Raw genomic sequence first — 21327 nt, 5'->3', positions numbered from 1 at the left:
ACTAGCATCAAAAGACCAAACAACAATGAAGATACTGACAGTCAATTTTCTCACATGCGCCGTGAAGGCATGTAAAAGCACAGCGGCCTCCTTCCCCTTACACTTCAAAGACGCCGAACTGGAGCAAGCTGAAATCGAGTATAACCCGGAATTTTTGAAAAACATTCTGCCTAGAATCGACTGGGAAGCTTTCAAGACAACAGCTGCTGAGGTACGTTATGGCGATATGCCTAAAGTTTCGGTAATTCTTACTCTCTGAATGGCCTTCCCGTTCATCATACTGTGAAACCGTAATAAACCTTTCTTCATCCTAAAGTCGACCTCAGCGAATGCCAGACTATCTCCAGCTTCTGGGATGAATATACTCGATTTTATTGATGCAAAGCAGCTTGGTTTCTCCGAAGTTCCTGCTGCAAAGCCTACGCCAGGAGCAGATCTTGTAGCCCTAGATGACGACCATGTGGTCACATCCAAGCAGGATGAAGCCGACCAGAAGGTCATGAGAGACCTCCACACACTATTGTTGGAGACGGAAGTTATGGAGGGAAAGATGGTTTGTGGCAATTGTGGACATGAGTACAGAATCAAGGAAGGCATTGCAAATTTCTTGCTACCGAGTCATTTGGGTAAATAGGACGCTTCCAGCGATGAGTTGTGCCTTACGGGCTCTGGCTGATAATTCTCAATTCTAGTGTGAGGTACCGTGACGCGAGGGTCAGAAACTCAACGGTCTCTCTTGTGAATCGAAGGCTATAGAATTGACTCTAGCTGCCGCCGTTATTGACCATCTCGAACGAAGGCAGAGGGGCAGTGTCGAAGGGTAGCTTGCAGCAATATGGTCAAAGGTAATCATTCTTATTGCAATTGGGGATATCAGGCCTCCTTGGCACGCCGCACCAAGCAAAGCTGCTTCTACATAACCTACAGTCCATCAAAAGCGCGCGCGCCTGGTTTGAGCTATCGATTCCAACAAGTGACTCTGAACGCAAGTCGCTAGATGCTCACTCGGTGGAATTTGTGACCGCTCACATCTGAAGAACGCCGTCCATCCTATGCACTATAGTCACTTGCGCTTATGTCATGTTCTCTGAACTAGAATCTTGTTGACCGCTGTGAGAATCAAAATTTTCGGTTTTTCTCTCAAAATGTAACGAAATCTTGTAGGAGGCTCAGTTGAGGAAACCTTTGCATCCTGTCGAGCCACAGAGGCAAGGTATTCGGTCGTCGCTGTCCCATTCGCGTTCGAATTTGTAATCGTAAGTGAGCTCCTCATCTAGATGAAAGTCAGTCTTTGATCTTTGAGTAAGACCTCTGTTCCTTTGACTTACTCTGTCCAATATCCCGTAATGCGTAAATGACGATTCGCTTGCTTCCTTCAACTTTGATGATTTTTGCAGTACAATTTGGCGTACAGCTGTGGTTTATGAATCTCGCAATGCCACCCCGCTTTGTTGCGTCTATCACCGTGTTTTCGTCGATCCGAAAGAGATAGCTGCTTCCGATTCCACTTTTGAGGTACTGTCGTTCCCTCATATCCGCAACCTGCTGTCGGACTTTCTCACCCACGTATTCGATGATCATGTCGTTGGCAGCAATGTTCTCCATAGCATAAAGACCCCAATTATGTATTGCCGACCTTGCAAACTTCACCGGTTTCTTTCGCTTTTTAAGCTGATTGAATTTCATCGCCTCGCCTTCGCCGTTCGCCATGGTCAACACCTGCTTTTGGGCCTCCATCTCTGCAGCTAGGCGTCGGTTGTTGACCCGATTCAGCCGTGAAGATGCACTCGCGTTGTTCCTGGCTAGAGCGAGTCTTGTGGCCTCTGCAGCTGCGGCTGCTGGATCCTCCTTGGCCTTTGCCTCACGCTCTTCACGAGCCTTCTGTACCTTGATGCGATGTGGGAGATACATTGATTTCTCCGATTCGAAGATCTTTTTCGTACCTTCTGTCCGAGCACAGCCCGTCGGATTCGCAATGTAGTAGCCTTCAATTTTCATCTCGGCCCGGACCACGCCTGTCTCGCCACCACGATTGATCGATTTGATCTCCTTTTGCTTCCAAGCCCAAGATGCAATATGCCGCAGAGGTGCTGCCGCCCTGTCAACCAAGATTCTTCTCAAATAGCGGAAGTCCTCATCGTCCTTGATGCTGTATTGCCACCCGTCCAAATCGAGAACCACGTCCGTTTGGTCTTCCACTGTACGTTTTGGTTGTCCCTTTGTGGCAGCGTAATCGACGTTGGGGTATATCTTATCTTCCGTCTCGGGTACAATCTCAGGCCTGCTATGGTCATCCACTGGTAAGCCTTGATTCTTCACTTCTGCTTCAGCTTTTGCTTGTTCGTTGAGTAATTCACGCTCCTCCTCCAATTGCTTCTTGCTCTTCTTTTTCGATTTAGTTTTCTTCACTATAGCCTTAGTGACCACAAGATCACCATCTTTACCAAGTACAGTCTCGGCGGTTGGAGCTTCTGACTCTACTCGAGGGTCCACGGACTCTCGAACGAGTCCATCAACTTCCTCCTTATCAAGACCAAATAACTCATCATCCTCTTTCCGCCGCTTTCTCGAGGCAACATCTTGTGCCTGTCTTTTTCTTTTCCGTGGATCAGATGCTAATGAAATCTCGGGCTCAGCCTCTGCTGTGATTGCGGTAACTGGTGTTTGTCGCTCGTTCTCCTCATCGGACACATCTGAGGCAATGCTCATCCGACTCATGGGTCTGCTTTCTGGCTCCTCCGTGTCGCGAGTAACAGCTGTTTGGTGATCATCGTCCGATTCATCTTCATCCTGGTGGATTTGGTGTAGACGGTGGTGAAGCCCACGAACCTGAGTCTTTTTAACCGGCCTTTGTTTCCTCCGCTCATCTGCGAAAGCGAGGTTCTCTCGTTTGTTGCCAACAGCCTTACGGATCCTGGGGAGCGCGATCACATTGAGATTCGTAAGACCAAGAGGCTGTCGATTCATTGTACTGTACGGATCAGGGGTTCCTGTGGGCGGCGTCTCTACAAACCCTCCAACGGTATGGTGCGCATTGTTGCTCTGGTCTTCGGGGGCTGCAATGTTCAGCTTGCGCCGCTTTTCAGCGTGCCTATCCGATTCTAGGTAAAAAGCCAACATTTCTGGTACCATCCTGGATTTGACATCCTCCAAAAGCTTTTCTTTAAGCTCTGCTTCTATGAGCTGTATTGCTGCACGAACTGGATCAACGTTTAGTGCCCTATCCTGTTTCTCTTCGTCCCAGTTCATTTCTCTATCCCTCATTGACCGTTCATGCCTTGCACGGTCTTGCTCTTCAGCAAGCATCCTCTCGGGACTAGGACTTCGTTCGTATCCGGAGCGTCCGTGCCGATTGATCTCCATATTCATTACATAGTCAAAAAGAGGTTTCATGTGACACATTTTGAAGCATTGAAGGCAGTCTTCTTCACCTTTTCTGGAGATCTCGAAAGTAATATAATATCCGGTACTGTCGCACCGAATGTTATTCCATCCATGACTTTTCATTCTACCTTTCAAGTGGAAGACGGTCGAGCCCATGACGGGTACGTAACAATGAGCTATGAATATGTAAGGTTCGCGTTTGAGCTGCTCTAAGATAGGCTTGTCTTCCACCACGGCTGTCTGGTTAGGATCCAGCGGTTTCCAAGCAAGTTCAGGATCAGAAGACAATAAAGGGGCTGCAGCGCCTAACCTTGAGACAAACTTGGCTGACGGTCCCTTAGGGGCTGTAGGGGGCGGACCGAATTGATCAGCAGAAACATCCTTTCCAATCGCTTTGCTACTTTGCAGCTTTGGTCGTTGCTTCTCAACAGCCCGGGCTTTCGCGCGTTTTCCAACGGTCCCATCACGATCGAGTTCAACGTGGACGGTGTGGAGGCCAACCCTATGCTGTCCGTTCTGGCACTCCCCAAAAGCGCGACTGGCAGCCGCACTTGCAGATGCTGGCGAGAGGATTCTTGATGGCTTGTCTTTGTATTTGATTAGCAGGACTCCTAAGAAACTGCCGGTCTCTGGGTCTGTTTCATTTATATGTTTATCGATTTCTCCGAAGCTCGAGAAAAGTTGCAAAACCTGACTAGTGGGGGTAAGAGGGTCAAAACCAGTGACGACTATGCGGACTGGGGGTCCTTGACCTGTTGATGTTCTCTTATCATATGGATATGGTAGTAGCCTATACGGAGCAATTCGTAACCTTCGATTCGTCTTGTTGTCAGCACCCTTAGTGTAACCCCTGATACCTAACCGGGGATCTGGCGGTGGAGGCTCTGCATCCTAAAATTGAAATTTAGCAAGAATCCATTGAATATATCTACGATTCCGCTTACGTTTTTACCGAAGGCTTCATACTGCGGCTCCTTCTGACGCTTGTCTTTGCTTTTGCTAGACTTGTCGGTAAACGGATCATACGTTATCCGCCAACCTTTTTCAACACCTTTACTGGGGCGAGCTTGAAGTCGGTCCGGCTGTGGAGTTCGCTCGATCTCTGAATCTATGGGTGAGTAGACCTTGTCTAAGCTTTCCTCTGATGGAGATGCCGGTCGCCCGACAACAGTACGGCTCTTTGCGGGTTTTCTTGCTGGCGATACCATTCCATTCGTTCGCGGTGAAGAATCCATGATTGTCAATGGCGTGAGGTCCGTTGGATTTTGAGTACCATTACTTGGTTCAGATAAGCCGGTCTTCCTATTAGTACTAAAGACCGAAGAAGCAGTGCTAGTCGAACTAGCAGAGCCGTCCTCGTGGACAAGATCTACACGACTTGGTTCCCGCTCGTCTTGCCTTCTTCGTTGCTCTGCAACTATGTTGCGTTCGGTGCGCGCACCTATGGATGTGGCAACAACCCTTTCATGATCCCAAAATCTGGGATCTGCCTTGGCCGGTGATCGTCGAGATGTTTTGAGGCTGCTTGCCTTTGGTGAGTTTGAGGTCTTTCTTGCCTTCAAGACGGCTGGTGCTGTTGGAAAGAAATTCGCAAAGGCATTAGAAGAGCGCGACATGCTAGCTTGACCGTTCTACCATAACCCTCAGTGCATCCCGCTACGAGACTGTCCTAGATACCTTAGGGCGGCTCATCGAATCTCCAGATGCGTCTTTAATAAGGAAGTGTGGCCTGACACAGCTAAAATCGAGTCTCCCTTATGAAGACAAACTGCACGCGGTGCAGGGGAGGGGTTGGCTGGCGCGGTTTGCAGTCTTCAGGGACTTGGGTATGTTGCCTTGGAAGGGCAATAGTCTGTGGGTCTGAAATGAGAGCTGAGATAGTGGTAGACGATGCGTATGGACTGCGTGATCAAGGCAGTGTGGTCTTCACGGAATTCTGGGCTGGAAGGATATTGGTTGGTGTTCGCGCGACAAATACGCATTTTCCTTGTAGTTACGGAAAACTTCCGCGTCGTCACCTATCATCTTGGCATTGCGCTGTCCACTTTGAATTTTCCTAGATAAAGCTGCTACAGCCCGACTTTTCCCTCATTCAGCTGCAAGTTTATTGCCTCTGTGAGTACTATATTATATACTGTTCTTGCCCGCTTCTACTCTTGAAAAGGCTGTCATCTGACCACCCCACTCTGACCTTCACCTGACGAGACCCTCTGCAGCTTTCTAGGATAGCCTCATCACAACCCAATGATTGCTGCTTTGTAGGGATGGGTGTTGAAAATTGAGAGGAGCCAGAGAAGACATGTTCAGGGTCAGCCGTGACCAGCCTTGCTTGGCGCCAGCTGTGACAACAGATAGAACGCCATCTAACAGACGGGCACAATTGCGATGGGATGACAGACGAGCGGTGCCGTTCGCTCAAGATCTGATGTCGTTTACGTATGCGATTTCTGTCATGCATTGCATGTCGCGAGGAGATTGTAAGACTGTGTCGCCGCATGTCACGAGGAAGACGTAAGACGTCAATGGATATCCAGCATTCCTAGACTCGTAATTCCCGTAGCATACAACAACGTGGTTTTCTGTAGATGTAGATTTCAATCCAAGTACATCGTACTAACTTTGATAGCTGCGAGTTGCTTTTTTACCTAGCGCTCCCTTGCCGTAACGGCAGTGGACATTTCTAAAGCCCCAACCCACACGTTTGGTCCACAGCCGGTGACCACATTACCACAAACGGCGGCTGGCAGCAGAAGTCGCGAGTCTCAAAGATCAGGTACACTGTCGTTGGGGGAAATAGTGCCACTCCATTGGGTGATTGAGTTACAAAGAACAGAAGCGGCTGAGTATTCGCACGAAGAAGGAGAGGAAAAGCTGAAAGAGCTGGGAGGAGGGGAACTGCAAGCAGCATCCCGGCTAGTCTCCGCTGGGTTTGGCGCAAAACGTTCCTGCATTTTTGCCTGCCAGAAGTACGGGGGATCTTTTAGGGCTTACCAAGCCCCCTAACGTACCTACTACGTCGGACCACTCCCTTGGCTGCCCAAGCCAATCTCTTAGCGTACACCAATAAGGGTACCGTCCATTGCCTGTCCAGGCTACCTGCAGGCATAGCTATATTTATACACCCCACACCTCGTTCAGCCTGTGCAGCTTCGTAATTCTTGATCCTACCAACGTTGGTCACCAACCTATCTAACGCTCCTTCTCTGACCACAGCAAACAGCTGATTGCGCCACTGCTTACCCAGATACGGGGCCAGGAGCGAGCACGAGAAAGCGAGCCGCGGGGCTGAAGATATTCCTGCACGCTTTAGGGGCCGAGCCTTTGAAACAAGGGATTCAGGACAAATAACACTCCTAGCTCACAGAGCTCTTTCGACACATAAGCACAGCTTGTACTGCTCCATCTCTCGCTCTACAACCCTACCCACTGATTCTTACCGCTTCTCAACCTCAAGAAGCCCCCCACGTTCACTTCAGCCGTCTGTTCTCGTTGCAAAATCGCTACCTCCTCAATTCCTCTACCAATAGATCTATTGCAAACATGTGGTAAGGGTCGTCTTTGTCTTGCTCTCGCATCAGGAGCAGTGCTAACTGGACTCCGTCAAGTGGCATATTCGGATACATCAACTACCTTGTTGAGAAGGATCGCAAAACCATCATCCAGACTCTCGTGAATGGTGAGGCTGAGAATTCCATCCTTCTGCTTCGGCTACTGGGCTAAACTCGTACAGGCCTCGCCCGCCTGGAGTATCGAGGCTACGACTCCGCCGGGCTCGCAGTGGATGGAGATAAGAAAAATGAAGTCTTCGCTTTCAAGGAAGTTGGCAAGGTAGCCAAATTGAAAGAGCTCATTGCCGAGATAAAACCAGACATGACCAAGGTCTTTGACAGTCATGCTGGAATCGCCCATACTCGTTGGGCTACACATGGGCCGCCCTCGCGGACCAATTGCCATCCACATCGGTAGGTAGAATCCGTTGTCCGTTGTTATTTGTTTGGCTAACGTGGCCTCCAAGTTCTGACCCAAGCTGGCAATTTTCAGTTGTTCATAACGGGATCATAACTAACTACAAGGAGCTTCGTGTTCTTTTGGAGGGCAAGGGCTTCAAGTTCGAGACCGAGACAGACACGGAGTGCATTGCCAAGCTTGCGAAATATCTCTATGATCAGCATCCGGACATTGAGTTCCTTGTACTGGCCAAGGCTGTCATTAAGGAGCTCCAGGGAGCCTTCGGCCTCTTGCTGACATCTGTGCATTATCCGCACGAAGTCCTTGCCGCTCGCAAAGGCTCTCCCTTGGTGGTTGGCGTGCGAACCCAAAAGAAGATGAAGGTTGATTTCGTTGACGTAGAATACGCCGAGGACGGACCCTTGCCTGCGGAGCAAGCTTCACAGAACGTAGCAGTCAAGAAAGCTTCAGCTAACCTGCTTGCACCGCCTGATAAGTCACTCCTTCACCGATCGCAGTCCCGCGCTTTCCTGTCAGACGATGGCCAGCCAATCCCAACAGAGTTCTTTTTATCCTCTGACCCTGCCGCAATTGTTGAGCACACGAAGAAAGTTCTCTATTTGGAGGACGATGACATTGCGCACATTCACGATGGGTCGCTCAACATCCACCGCCTAAATAAAAATGATGGTGCCTCCAATGTGCGAGCTATCCAAACACTTGAATTAGAGTTGCAGGAAATCATGAAGGGGAAGTTTGACCACTTCATGCAAAAGGAAATTTTCGAGCAGCCAGAATCTGTCATCAACACCATGCGAGGACGGCTTGATGTTGCAAACAAAACCGTGACCTTGGGAGGTCTGAAACAGTACATTAGCACGATTCGACGATGCCGGAGACTGATCTTCATAGCTTGCGGGACCAGCTATCATTCTTGTATGGCCGTCCGAGGAGCGTTCGAGGAACTTACAGAAATTCCAATCGCAGTGGAACTAGCCTCGGACTTTCTGGACCGGAAAGCTCCAGTATTCCGCGATGATACTTGTGTTTTCGTTTCCCAGTCGGGTGAGACAGCGGATTCTTTACTGGCCCTCCGCTACTGCCTTGAGCGTGGCGCGCTTACGGTGGGCATTGTCAACGTCGTTGGCTCATCTATCTCCCTTCTTACTCACTGCGGAGTGCACATTAATGCTGGCCCTGAAATTGGCGTGGCATCAACTAAAGCGTACACTTCTCAATTTGTAGCTATGATGATGTTTGCTCTTTCCCTTAGCGAGGACCGTGCTTCAAAGCAAAAGCGACGGGAGGATATCATGAATGGGTTGGCTCTTGTCTCGGACCAGTTCAAGCAGATTCTCAAGCTCAATGACCCGGTGAAAGCAATGTGTGCCAAATTTTTCAAAAATCAGAAAAGCTTGCTTCTTCTTGGGCGTGGCAGTCAATTTTCGACTGCATTGGAAGGTTAGTCAATCCCTCCCATACCGTCGGGTTAGCAGCTGACGGCTTGTTCAGGTGCTCTGAAAATAAAGGAAATATCCTATCTACATTGTGAAGCCGTCATGTCTGGAGAACTGAAACACGGTGTTCTTGCATTGGTGGATGAGAACCTTCCAATCATCATGATTCTTACTCGCGATGACCTCTTTGCGAAGTCTCTTAACGCGTATCAGCAGGGTAAGTCCTTAACACCCTCAGCACTTCCTTAAGCCATGTACCCATTTCTTTCGGTCAAACCTCCTCGTCCAATCCAATCGCTTGATCTCTCGTGGGCATTTACTGACACATTGCTCAGTGGTTGCTCGCAGTGGACGGCCCATTGTCATTTGCAATCCTAATGACGACGAGTTCCCATCAGAGCAGACAGAGAAAATCGAAATTCCGAAGACCGTCGACTGTCTGCAAGGATTGCTCAATGTCATTCCACTTCAGCTGATCGCTTACTGGCTCGCTGTAGGCGAGGGTCTCAACGTTGACTTCCCACGCAATCTCGCAAAATCGGTGACAGTCGAATGAAAAGTGTACGAATACTAGGTCTTGCAGTTTTGCAGGGTGTGCGTGAGACGAAAATTGGTGCAGAAGCGTACGATACTATGATGGGCCCGTGACATGAATGAACTGTTCAGTGTGGACAGGATAGCAGATAGACAATCAATTAAGAGCCCTTCGTTGTCCCGCATTTAAATCTCGAACAAGCTTGAAATTGTGCTCTTTCGAGACATTGTGAGCACTACATTGAAGTAGAAAATTCAACGACCCACCTTTTGATCTTCTGAACGATATAACACGACTGCGGCTTGGAAAATGGCCAGCCTCAAGGGCCCTGGTGAAGCTCGGTCTTACGATGGTATCATGTGACCCTGGCATTTGATATCGCGTCCATTGCACTAAAATTATCGTTTGCAAAGGCTCTGGCATTCGAATTGCAATTGTCCACGCACGGTGGAACACTCAGATCATCACCGCCTTAGTCAACGGCGCCCGCAAAGCATTACTCGAGTCCGGTGTCAAAGAAGAGAATATTGTTGTTCAAGATGTCCCCGGAAGCTTTGAATTACCTTATGCAGTGCATAAGACCTACGAAAGCTCCAAAGTCCAGGCTGCGAATGTGCCCACAATCTCCGCTTCTGCGGTGACAGACTTGTTATCCGCTGCACCATTGTCAGACCTCTCCACGCCACAGCCTACAGCTGCTAGCCAGCAGGATCCTCCCAAGTCTTCCCTATCGGCTCCCTCAAAGCCATTGCAGACGCCTTTCAACGCAATCATTGCGATTGGCGTCTTGATTAAGGGCGAGACGATGCATTTTGAGTATATAGCAGATGCTACGAGTCACGGCCTTATGAGAGTACAGTCAGAATTGGGAGTACCCGTCATATTTGGACTATTGACCGTGCTCAATGAAGAGCAAGCTAAGGCAAGAGCTGGCTTAAGCTCAGGTTCTCATTGCCATGGTGAAGACTGGGGTAAAGCTGCGGTGGAGCTGGCCATGAAGAAAGCGGCATGGGCGGAGGGAAAGTTCATTCCAAAGACGTAAGGCAAAAGCGCATCGAGACACGACAGATATACACCCATATGCAGTGCATGATTCAAAATCAGGCAGGCATCTAGCTCTTCGTGGATTGAGTCTGACATAGTCGTGCTTGATAATCACTCTTCCATCTTCTCTCCCTCTCCAGCTCCCGTTTCCTCTTCGTCTTCACCTTCCATAGCCTTCTTCGCTAATCGTTCAGCTTCCTCCACCAGCTCCTTGGGTACCGGCTCATGTCTACCTTTCGTGGGTCCCTTTAACGAGCTCACCCATGAGAGCTCCAACTCAAATTCTTTGTCTTTGCTGTCCTCGTGCGCAACATATATAATTCGAGCAGCTTCCTTAACTCCTGCCTCCAAATCTAGCATACCTGAGGCCAGGTCGAGCTTTTCCAATTCAGCCTTTGCTGCTTGTCGCCCTTTACCAGTCGCTGCGCCGTAGTAGCCCTGTTGTATTGCTGTCAGTGAGACTTTACCAGGAGATGTTCTCATGACCCACCCAGTAGAGACCACTAGGCTCAATCATGTATAAGCCCGGTCCGCCTCTTCGAGCTCCTTCTTCTCTGCCCCCAGGACCAGTGCTCGGACCACTCCCCACTTGCGCATCGACTCCAATTTCTGCCTCTGAATCCCAGCCGCCGACTATTGCTGTGACTCCGAAAGGCCGCACACTTGAATACAGCGTGTAGGCCTGCACGTAGCTACCCAGTCGCCCTGCTAGCGCTTTCACCGGTATGGGTGCCTTGTAGGTCGACCGCCACGATGACGCTTCATCTCTTGCTCTTGATACGAAATGCCTGCCGTCTGGAATCAAGCCCGCGGACACCTGAGGGGGCGTACATCAGTAAGTACACCTGGGGGATTTGAGCGACTCTTTCTCACAACACCAATGTTCCGATCTACGGTTGCTATCCTTCTATTTGCGCCTGCCTTTAAGAGCTTGCTGGTTATTATTTTCTCGGTTGCGAGGACCACGCCATCTTTGCATCGTATGCCTATGCATGTACCACCATTTTCTACAGCTTTGACAGCATATTCGGCCTTCCAAGATGTCAGAAACGTAATGTAATCCAAAGATCAGCTGAGAATTACCTGGAAGTTTCGGCCATCTGGTGAGAAGACGGAATTTTGGAGGTCATACCCAGTACCTATGGAGGTCTTTAAATTTCAGAGAATTAGCATAACAAAATTTATGATATCGACACTTGGGTCCCACCATGATCAGGTAGACGGTGTCACAAAATCGGCGCAGTAGTAAGGAGGCTTAAGCTTGAGAAATTACGTGTAGCAATACACCCGGAGTCTTGACAAGCTTCCATAGCAGGGCAGTCGCGTCTAGCTGCAGCCTTGGCATGAAAGCTTTCCCCCCCGTCACCTCCACATTACTAATATCAATACATCTTAGAGCTCAGAAACGAACATTCTCTTTCTAAACACATGGCGTCTATCCTAGATAACCCGAGTGTCCTTTCAGAACCAGGATACTCATTCACACAGGTTTCCCATCCTCCTGTATCAGATGCCAGCGGCAACAAACAGCACAGCTTCTACCCGTAAAGCCTCTAATTCTTGCTTTTGCATAGTCGTTAACAAAGCTTTCAGATACACAGACAATGGAGGCTCAACGCTAGGTATCTCAGGGAAGGACTTTGCGATATTAGCTGGGGACACCCGCTCAACGTCCGGGTACAACATCAACTCCCGTTACACTCCCAAAGTCTACCGCATAGGGGGCGATGATGATACTGGAAAGGGTGCACATATTGTACTCTCGCTCGTCGGTTATGCAGCAGATGGAATTGCATTAAAAGAGCGCCTAAATACCACCGTGAAAATGTACAAATATCAACATGGCAAGGATATGACCGCCAAAGCCTGTGCTCAGCGTCTAGCGACGATTCTTTACAGTAAAAGGTTCTTCCCATATTACGTGCAAGCCATATTAGGAGGTTTAGATGAGGATGGTAAGGGCGCACTCTACAGTTACGATCCCGTCGGTTCGTATGAACGGGAGCAATGTCGGGCGGCGGGTGCTGCAGCAAGCTTAATCATGCCCTTTCTGGACAATCAAGTCAATTTTAAGAATCAATATATGCCCGGTTCCGGAGCAGGACATGATTTGAAGGCGAAAGAAGCAGAGCCATTACTACGGGAGGAGGTTGAGCGGTTGGTGAAAGATGCATTTACGAGTGCGACGGAGAGGCACATTGAGGTCGGAGATGGGCTCCAGATGCTCGTAGTCACAAAGGAAGGTATAGAAGAGATGTATCACCCATTAAAGAAAGACTAGATCGAAATAAGTAACGCAGAAGCTCTGGGCTTAGAGAGCCTTTTCTGACTGCGCAATCTTTGTAAAGTATGAAACTGAACGTCACGTCGAAAGCATTGACGAAGTCCCTAAAGTGATTTTGATGGCGTTCTGTGCGAATCAAATCAGTGCTTCCCAAACACCACGCTAACAAGCTTAGACCATTGCAGATACCTTTGATCGTTCAAAATCGCTCCTTCATTCTGCTGGCCACCGTTCGCAGATTGGCATAGACTTTGCCGGGCGGACTACCGAGTATAAGGCTCACGATGGCTTCGCGAGCAATATGAATGTTTTTGAAGGCTCCCAAGATGTGTATCTTTTGATCGGCAAGCACCACCCTCGTTCGAGACGCATTTTCGATTGCAAATCTAAAGACGCCAATGTCAGCATTAGCTCATGCTAATCAGGCGAGAGCCATGAACTCACTTGGTTTTTCCATCTTTCCCTGCAATACGGCCTATTGCCCTACCTAGATGTTCTCCGTTGAGCGTTTTCACATCTTTGATCTCGAAGGTCTCAATATAGAGGTCATCAAGCCGAAGCAAAGCTATAGCATCGTCGATGTCAAATCCAAGACTAAACGCTTTCACAAAATCTTCACTCTTGGTTAAAGCGCCGGAGTCTGTAGTGTGAGCTGATGTCTTCATCTCCACCGCCTTCCCCTTGAGGTTCATGCGCACTCGTAGCTTCAGATGCTCAACAAGTGGAGGGTAGATCTTAGGCCATGCTGCCTTGAGAGGACTCATACGATGAGGTGGGATGGGAACTTTTCGGACTTCTACAATGTGGTTTTTCGCGACGTTCTTTGCCGGGGGAAATTGAGGCCGACTTTCGTCATCGTCCTGCATTTCCACATCTTGCGAAGGGGATTTGATGGAGTCGGCTGTCTTCCCCTGCGTTTGAAAATGAAAATCGACGTTTGCTGAAGTATCCTCGCTCCCGTGGCTTAGATCATTTGCAGTTTCAGCAAGCCCACTCGGACGCCTCAGCAGCGCAGTTGGCGCTGGCATGAGACTCAGAGGAAATGCGTAGAGGGAGATACGATGTGGGAAAACATGAAGCTGGGATTCTCACAGTGGGCTTGGGGTTTGCCTGGGCAACTTTTCACGACTCTGGCGGACTGGTGCTCCCTCAACCGCATCAAAGCTTCTCCATTCGCCCATAATTCAATATCAAAGTCCCTCCGTCATACAGCGTTCCATATCATGCTCCTGGTTCCTCTCGACGATGGTATTCTTAATGGCAGACTCCTATGATAATGAGCAGTAATGTGGCTTTCAGACTGCACGCCACCTTCCTATGCAGCCCAGCACGTTCTGGGATTCAAAGCAGAACCTATTCCAACATTTCAAACCACCTCTCCTCTAACCAGTCACTTTATTCGCCTGCCAGCTATTATGCTATCCAGGTAGTCAGAGCAATTATTCCTCCCGTAAACCAGGCATCGTTCATCCACAGGCGATGTGTGCCTTCGGTGCCCTCACCTAAGTCGCCGTATCTGCGACAGCACCTTGATTTCAAGACTTGCATATTTAGAAGCGCAGCCAAAAGACGAAATGGCAACACGCCTGGCGCTACCGAACTCGTCACACGGCGTTTTCATACGAGTCCGGGCGCCTGGAGTAAGGCTCCATCAGATCAAGGGGGGGAGGAGACCCTTGAACAAGTCCGAAAAGCGGATTCAAAGCCTCCAATCTCACCTACGGCCCCGACAATCAATCAGCATCTGCGCCAACGCCTACCAAACATTGCCCACATCCATAGACCCGGTCGTGAGGAGCTTCTTGCGGCCGCAACCGGCTTTTGGTCTCGTTTGAAAGTTCGTTTCAAGTGGTTTTCAATACGAAGTGTCCGACCTTTCAATGCCGATGAGATTGGCGCCTTGTTTTCATGGGTCCTGCTCGGCCATGTCTTGTGGATCATACTGGGTACGACCACATTCTTTTCTTTAGCCATCTTCGCCGTCAACACAGTCTTCGCCCAGGAAACTCTGGCTAGATGGGTTGGTAATTATCTTACCAAATCGTCTGGAGTTAAGGTCGTTTTTGAGTCCGCGATTGTACCGCAATGGGGCAGTGGGGTGATTTCTTTTAGAAATGTCTTTGTGTCCCGACGTCCCGGGCAAGGCAAAGGGAAAGTAAGTAAAGGGCCGGCAAGCGAGGAAGCTGCTGCAGCTGCTGCAGCTGCTGTCCAATCCGAGGACTTTTCGGGCCATCTCCAACAGGCTCAGGGCGACGCGGACGACGGGAATTATACTCAATTTGACCTTTCTCTGGATACTGTGGACGTCACTTTGTCATTCCGTAAATGGTTTAATGGGAAGGGCCTTCTACATGATGTAGATATCAAGGGTATCAGAGGTATCGTTGACAGAACGTCTGTTCATTACGACGGGATACCTATCGATCCTCGGAGATACAAGCATGAACACAATCCAGGAGACTTCGAGATCGATTCCTTCAAATTACAGGATCTTCTTGTGACTATCCACCAGCCTGGGGGATTCCGACCATTTCCCGTGAGCATATACAATTGCGATCTTCCGCAGCTTCGACGCCAGTGGCTCTTCTACGATTTTCTGTCTGCAAACGTTGTGTCAGGATCCTTTGACAATTCCCTGTTCACCATACACCCCGCCCAAATGCATGGCTACGTCGGAGGCCATATGAACCATGGTTCCGAAAGCACGCACGATAACCACCCATTTAAGAAAAGTAGCCGGCTCCGGATTGCGGGCCTCAACATTAACCACCTGAATCGCGGTGTAGAAGGTCCCTTCTCGTGGATACATCAAGGGAACGTCGATATAATTGCCGACATGAATTTTCCAGCCGACAGTGACGAAAGTATCACGAAACTCATGAGCGACTTCTACGATCGAATGGAGGCTGCAGTACACTCGAGGCGTAATACTCAAGTCCTTTCCAATCACCCGCACGAGACTCATGAATCTTTCAATGAGCAGACTATGGAGCCCGAGAAGCGCTTTCTAACCTTGGATCTAAAATTACAGCTGAATGACATCCGGGCTGCAGTTCCCATATTCACGAGAGACATCTCTTACGTGAACAATGCCCTCGTCAGACCGATCGTTGCGTACATGAATTCGAGAAGGACCTTTATCCCAATCAATTGTCAAGTTGTCAAATACATTGATGAATTTGACGGCAGCTGGACAATCTACGATAGTGGCCTCATGGATGACCTCTCTGTAGAAACCTATCGAGCCTTTGCCGAAGGTGTGACAGATAACCAGGCACGAATGCGTCGTTTTAAAAAGGTTGGACTTTGGTCATTGCAGCTTGCTGCACAGGCGTTCTTTGTAGGTTTGGCGGGCAATTTCGCGTAGGACCCTACCCTGCTTCTTTAAATGGCGGTGGCGTTTGGGGTGCAGAGTCGGATACTCAAGCAACGGGAAGGGAAATACGCGGTGGCAATAGTTGTACATATTTTGTGCTCATGAGATCATCATCATAGGCACCTCACTGCTGGAGATACAACAGTTCGAGGAGACAAGATTTTCAAACAGCGTCGATTTCTGCATCTATTTCGTCCTCTCCTCCCGTTCTGTACCCACAGATATGTGTCTGAATACCAATTTCTGACTTGCAGCGATCGAGGTATGCCATCCACCTTTCTGGCCACCTGTCCTGTAGGACCTTCAAGTCAATCAAGCGCAGTTCATCACTCAAGTAGTAGCACCAATCACAATTCTCAATGTAAGATCACTTCGCCAATGGTTTCCTGTTTCAAAGCTGCGACGAAAGGATTCAACGCCTCTCTAGGATTGTTTTCAAGCTTCAAGTTTGACGTATTTGTGCTGACGAATGCTCCCCAAGCGGTAGGTTCCCGTCATTGGCAATCAATTAAATCTGTATCATGACTAAATTACTTTTGGCCCTCTGTACCTCATAAACTGGAACGATCGGTGGCAGTGCCAGTACGATTTGTTTATTAATAAACACTTTAAGAAAGCCCAGTTAAGATATATTAAAATCTTCCTACAGATACAAGACCGCAACCTCGATTGAGAGTACAAATTATCACGCAAACAACTTCCTGAGTGAAAAGTAATACGATACGCGTGTCAAAGCTTCAAGATTGGAACTCTATTGCTCTAACAATGGATCAATACACTTGAAGCAGGGTCTCACGTCTCATCTCGGCGTAGTAGTAGCTCTCATGAGATTGACATAAGTCTGCGAAGACTTTCCTTAGTCTTTTGCCAGCTTTGAAAGTCTGGCAAACGTTTGCACTGAAAAAGAAGTGGGTAGATCCCTGAACACTGCACTCGAGAGATGGTCAATGCTTTTGGGCAAGTTCGGATCACTCGAGTGCACATCCTAAGTAATTTCAGAAATTCGAGGTGTAAAGATTCGACCGGCTGACTTTCAGGCAGATATATACATCACTATTTCTATATTTAATTTAAGGAGTGACAAAAATATGAAGGGCACTTACCATTGTTGCCTCGAATGAAACAGTCGCCATATTCTTTGCGTAACGAGCCATCCACATATTCTTTTGTCCTTTCCATAGCTATATTCATATAGCCATCAATAGAAGACAACAAGCCTGTCCTGGTCAGATCCCGAATTAGCGTTAGGAACGATTCATTTTAAATACCTGTGCATTCGACTCCCGAGTTTAGTTTCACTTTCACATTTGACCCAATGATTTCCGTTAGGAAAGTTGATGGGTCTGAGCCTTCAGCTGGGCCGTTCTCCATCTTGATAAAAGGCAATAGAATAGCAAACAGCGTGAGTTAGACAAGGGTCAAACGAAGAGTATATGTCCAACGCCAAGCCAAATGAGAGGCGCTAAAACGGAACCGCGCCAGACGCCTCGAGTGTACTTCCTCCCCAATACAAGCTATTGGATGGTCAGAGTGTCGTACAAAAGGAGACCGAAATCATGGTAGATATACTGCGTTCTCCCCTCTTAAGTGACTTAGATCCATATGCAAAATTCTCGGTAAAATGACTGCACAGATTGTGGAACAGGGTAAACAAATAAGGAACCCGAACGCTCCAAAACGTCCACTGTTCAATAGGCCGGCATGGGCTAGATCAAACGCTGTAGAGGAAGGTGACATCTTCCGCCGATCATGTCACACGTATGTTGATCTCGCTGCCGAAGCAGAACGCGCGCTACAGAAGAAGGCCGCCAAGAAACTTGACGAGGCATCTGAGCTTCGCTCAAGCGACGCACATTCTCCAAAGAGACTCAGGCTCTCGGATGACGATGAAGGTGACGATGACTCAGTTGATGATACGGCAGACGAGAATGATATTAGGCAAGTTGAAACTAAAAGCCTCACCTCGAAGTCCAGTCGTCAGGTAGAGCCTTCCCCCAAGAAGTCTCCAGCTTGTTTAGCAAAGCCTTCATTTTTACAGCAGTATGAGTCAGAACTTGCGCAGGGAAGTCATACTACCCAAGCCAAGTCTAGGAGCCTCAAAGCAGATATTATTGACCTTGAGGATGATAGCGAGGGTGAGACACCGACTTCCCCAGTCACGCGAGACGTGATTGCTGTTAAGGTCGCTGAGCCGTTACCTGATGAACTTGATATGATACGCGACGAGGAATTCCCAGAACTCGCACGTAAAGCAAGGGAGAAAGCTAGACGAAAACGTCTTGAAGAAGATCTAGTTGGAAAGGAGTGGTCTCCGGCGGCGGAAGCGAAGCCAGCACCATCGAGCATGCCACAAACTGCAATTGTCGCTTCTACACATGATCCAACCCTGCAGATTTTAATAACGTCAAGCATTGAAGATACGACTCCACTTATAGTCAGTCGACGACTGTCACAAAGGTTTAAGGAAGTCAAGCTTGCTTGGGTGGAACGTCAGAAGCTCAGCAATGATGTGATTGGGTCTTTGTTCCTAACATGGCGTGGAAAGAGACTTTTCGACGTTACCAACTGCAAGAGTCTTGGCATCAAAGTGGATGCAGAAGGTCGTGTCTTTGCAAAGGGAGACGTGCTGGGGGATGAGGAAGGTCGGTTGCACATGGTCGCAATGACGCCTAAGCTCTTCGAGGCCTACAAAAGAGCCAAAGAAAGCCATGTGACCCAGCAAGAGCAAGAGAGAGATGTCGCGCCCGCTGCAGAGCCAAGTGTAGAGGCTCAAATCAGAATAATACTGAAAGCCAAAGGTTTCAACGATTTCAAGCTTATCGTGAAGCCGGTAACCTTCTCCATCGCAGTCTCCTATGAATTCAGGCTAACTTGAGTGACAAAGTCTACACTCGTGTCGAAGATTACCAATGCCTTCCGTAGCACCAACGAAATTGGACCGGACAGGGACGTCTTCCTTCTCTTTGACGGTGAGCGGTTGACCCCTGAGTGTCACATTCGGGAAACAGAGATATCCGACATGGATCACATAGACACATATGTGAAATCGGAATGAGCGATGGTCTTTTGCAAATTTCAAAATCAGAAAGCTTGATTCGTCATTGTGCAACAGCTCCCAAAATGCCTTGTCTCTCGTAGGTTGACCCATGGAAGGGCAGAGAGAATGCAGGAGAAACCCCCTGTGTTGGCGAATCCTGAAATCACGAGCATTCGCCGGAACTAGTTTAACTACTTTATCTACTCAATGATTTGACAATTTCATGTGAGTAAGAAGCCACACGCGAGTCAAGCGGGCAATTATTTTCGTTGAGGAGTCTTGGCAGCCCCGCCAGAAACACCGTCCCACTTCCATCCGCACTAAACAAACATTCATTCATTGAACACCTACTTGCCAAATTTGCTGTATCAACGCAATCGAAAGTTCAAGAAAGCCACGAAGATGGCAATCACAAAAATTCATGCCCGTAGTGTTTACGATTCGCGGGGAAATCCCACGGTTAAATCCCCGTGCTTGCATCTCAGGCGTGTTCGGTGACTAATAGACTCAGGTTGAAGTAGATGTTATCGACAGCAAAGGCCTGCACCGAGCCATTGTTCCATCAGGCGCTTCCACAGGTACACTTTCCATCAATGCTACTCGCTGACGAATGCTGAATTGGTACCCCCTAGGACAACACGAAGCTCACGAATTGAGAGACGGTAAGGCCTTGTAGCAGATTCTTACGGGATCTTTCTTTGCTTTGAGAAAATTTAACGTTGAGCAATTACAGGTGATAAAAGCAGATGGTCCGGTAAGGGGGTCACTAAGGCGGTCAAGAATGTGAATGAGGTTATCGGTCCTGCTTTGATCAAGGAGCGTATCGACGTCAAAGATCAGGCTGCAGTCGACGCATTCCTCAATAAGTTGGACGGGACGCCGAATAAGACCAATCTCGGTGCCAATGCTATTCTCGGTGTCAGCCTGGCTGTTGCGAAGGCTGGGGCAGCTGAAAAGGTTGTCAAATAAATTTCTGCAATGGAGCCAGCAAGCTTACAATTATGGGTAGAACGTACCTCTATACTCACATATCTCCGATCTTGCTGGTACAAAGAAACCATATGTCTTGCCGATACCATTCATGAATGTCCTGAACGGAGGTTCCCATGCCGGAGGGCGGCTTGCATTCCAAGAGTTCATGGTTGTACCAAGGTCAGCAACACCCCTTTGTTTTGCGCCGCCCTCTCTGAAAGTTGCAGCACCGCACCTTCGTTCACCGAGGCTCTGCGGCAAGGAAGTGAAGTTTATCAGAAATTGAAAGGACTCGCCAAGAAAAAGTATGGGCAGTCAGCGGGTAACGTAGGGGATGAAGGTGGTGTTGCGCCAGACATCCAGACAGCGGAAGAGGCTTTAGAATTGATAACACAGGCAATTAGCGACGCCGGATATGAAGGCAAGGTCAAGATCGCTCTTGATGTCGCATCAAGCGAATTTTACAAGGAGGACGCTAAAAAGTACGATCTCGACTTCAAGAACCCAGATTCTGACCCAAATCAATGGCTGTCATACGAGCAACTTGCCGATCTGTATAAGTCTTTGGCGTCGAAGTATCCGATTGTCAGCATCGAAGATCCGTTCGCAGAGGATGATTGGGAGGCATGGAGCTACTTCTTCAAAACGTCGGATTTCCAAATCGTTGGCGACGATCTCACTGTGACCAACCCAGTACGCATCAAGAAAGCCATTGAGACGAAGGCATGCAACGCCCTGCTATTGAAAGTCAATCAGATTGGCACATTGACAGAGTCCATTCAAGCAGCCAGAGACTCTTTTGACGCCGGATGGTACGATGTTGCCTTTCCCAATTTCCGCTTCTCTCTGGGCATCTCTTCTGTTTGAACTTGGCTAACATTATTTCACAGGGGTGTCATGGTCTCACATCGAAGCGGAGAGACCGAAGATGTAACAATTGCAGACATCGTTGTTGGCCTGCGCTGTGGTCAGATCAAGACTGGAGCACCATGTCGATCTGAGCGCCTAGCGAAGCTGAACCAAATCCTCCGCATCGAGGAGGAACTTCAAGGTGCTGATCCACCTGCAATTTTCGTCGGCGAGAAGTTTAGAAATGCCGTTAATCTGTAGGGATGAAGAAGGGGCATCCCGAGGGTTCAGCCAACCACAACATCTGTCAAAAACGATTCAGGACAAGGTTTCGATATCAATGCTTCACTAGTAAATACAAATTGATTGGGTGCTAGTAGAGTAGCAGAGACAGCAACACTAGGAAGTCCGTCTTTTCAATCATCGAGGAAGTTTTTGTAG

General features: G+C 48.6%; 10 protein-coding genes across 10 annotated transcripts; 7 read left to right on the top strand and 3 right to left on the bottom strand.

The window, feature by feature from the left end:
- Positions 1-25: 25 nt before the first annotated feature.
- Positions 26-634, top strand: KY384_009089 (uncharacterized protein; the record flags this gene model as incomplete). Its single annotated transcript, XM_044817575.1, has 2 exons — positions 26-211; positions 389-634. 2 exons carry the CDS (start codon positions 26-28, stop codon positions 632-634), a joined length of 432 nt encoding a protein of 143 aa, XP_044664728.1.
- A 535-nt stretch (positions 635-1169) lies between these two features.
- On the bottom strand, positions 1170-5000 carry KY384_009088 (uncharacterized protein; the record flags this gene model as incomplete). The annotated part of the gene is made up of 3 exons (XM_044817574.1): positions 1170-1273; positions 1329-4275; positions 4329-5000. The coding sequence occupies 3 exons, from the start codon at positions 4998-5000 to the stop codon at positions 1170-1172; spliced, it is 3723 nt and encodes a 1240-aa protein (XP_044664727.1).
- A 1924-nt stretch (positions 5001-6924) lies between these two features.
- Positions 6925-9345, top strand: GFA1 (glutamine--fructose-6-phosphate transaminase (isomerizing); the record flags this gene model as incomplete). The annotated part of the gene is made up of 6 exons (XM_044817573.1): positions 6925-6929; positions 6990-7060; positions 7115-7346; positions 7400-8793; positions 8845-9006; positions 9125-9345. The coding sequence occupies 6 exons, from the start codon at positions 6925-6927 to the stop codon at positions 9343-9345; spliced, it is 2085 nt and encodes a 694-aa protein (XP_044664726.1).
- A 288-nt stretch (positions 9346-9633) lies between these two features.
- KY384_009086 (uncharacterized protein) lies at positions 9634-10366 on the top strand (the record flags this gene model as incomplete). The annotated part of the gene is made up of 2 exons (XM_044817572.1): positions 9634-9676; positions 9738-10366. 2 exons carry the CDS (start codon positions 9634-9636, stop codon positions 10364-10366), a joined length of 672 nt encoding a protein of 223 aa, XP_044664725.1.
- Positions 10367-10479: 113 nt separating this feature from the next.
- On the bottom strand, positions 10480-11578 carry KY384_009085 (uncharacterized protein; the record flags this gene model as incomplete). The annotated part of the gene is made up of 5 exons (XM_044817571.1): positions 10480-10806; positions 10859-11185; positions 11242-11400; positions 11452-11517; positions 11576-11578. The coding sequence occupies 5 exons, from the start codon at positions 11576-11578 to the stop codon at positions 10480-10482; spliced, it is 882 nt and encodes a 293-aa protein (XP_044664724.1).
- A 300-nt stretch (positions 11579-11878) lies between these two features.
- On the top strand, positions 11879-12649 carry KY384_009084 (uncharacterized protein; the record flags this gene model as incomplete). Its single annotated transcript, XM_044817570.1, has 1 exon — positions 11879-12649. The coding sequence occupies one exon, from the start codon at positions 11879-11881 to the stop codon at positions 12647-12649; it is 771 nt and encodes a 256-aa protein (XP_044664723.1).
- A 202-nt stretch (positions 12650-12851) lies between these two features.
- On the bottom strand, positions 12852-13680 carry PNO1 (pre-rRNA-processing protein pno1; the record flags this gene model as incomplete). Its single annotated transcript, XM_044817569.1, has 2 exons — positions 12852-13038; positions 13097-13680. The coding sequence occupies 2 exons, from the start codon at positions 13678-13680 to the stop codon at positions 12852-12854; spliced, it is 771 nt and encodes a 256-aa protein (XP_044664722.1).
- Positions 13681-13928: 248 nt separating this feature from the next.
- On the top strand, positions 13929-16019 carry KY384_009082 (uncharacterized protein; the record flags this gene model as incomplete). The annotated part of the gene is made up of 1 exon (XM_044817568.1): positions 13929-16019. The coding sequence occupies one exon, from the start codon at positions 13929-13931 to the stop codon at positions 16017-16019; it is 2091 nt and encodes a 696-aa protein (XP_044664721.1).
- A 1630-nt stretch (positions 16020-17649) lies between these two features.
- On the top strand, positions 17650-20034 carry KY384_009081 (uncharacterized protein; the record flags this gene model as incomplete). Its single annotated transcript, XM_044817567.1, has 4 exons — positions 17650-18858; positions 19577-19643; positions 19698-19727; positions 19799-20034. The coding sequence occupies 4 exons, from the start codon at positions 17650-17652 to the stop codon at positions 20032-20034; spliced, it is 1542 nt and encodes a 513-aa protein (XP_044664720.1).
- Positions 20035-20146: 112 nt separating this feature from the next.
- KY384_009080 (uncharacterized protein) lies at positions 20147-21147 on the top strand (the record flags this gene model as incomplete). Its single annotated transcript, XM_044817566.1, has 3 exons — positions 20147-20217; positions 20265-20849; positions 20928-21147. 3 exons carry the CDS (start codon positions 20147-20149, stop codon positions 21145-21147), a joined length of 876 nt encoding a protein of 291 aa, XP_044664719.1.
- Between the last annotated feature and the right edge of the window lie 180 nt (positions 21148-21327).

Source organism: Bacidia gigantensis (assembly GCF_019456465.1).
Source record: "Bacidia gigantensis strain McMullin 20006 chromosome Unknown scaffold_268, whole genome shotgun sequence".
Lineage (NCBI taxonomy): Eukaryota > Fungi > Ascomycota > Lecanoromycetes > Lecanorales > Ramalinaceae > Bacidia > Bacidia gigantensis.
This window is presented reverse-complemented; position numbering and strand designations above follow the sequence as displayed.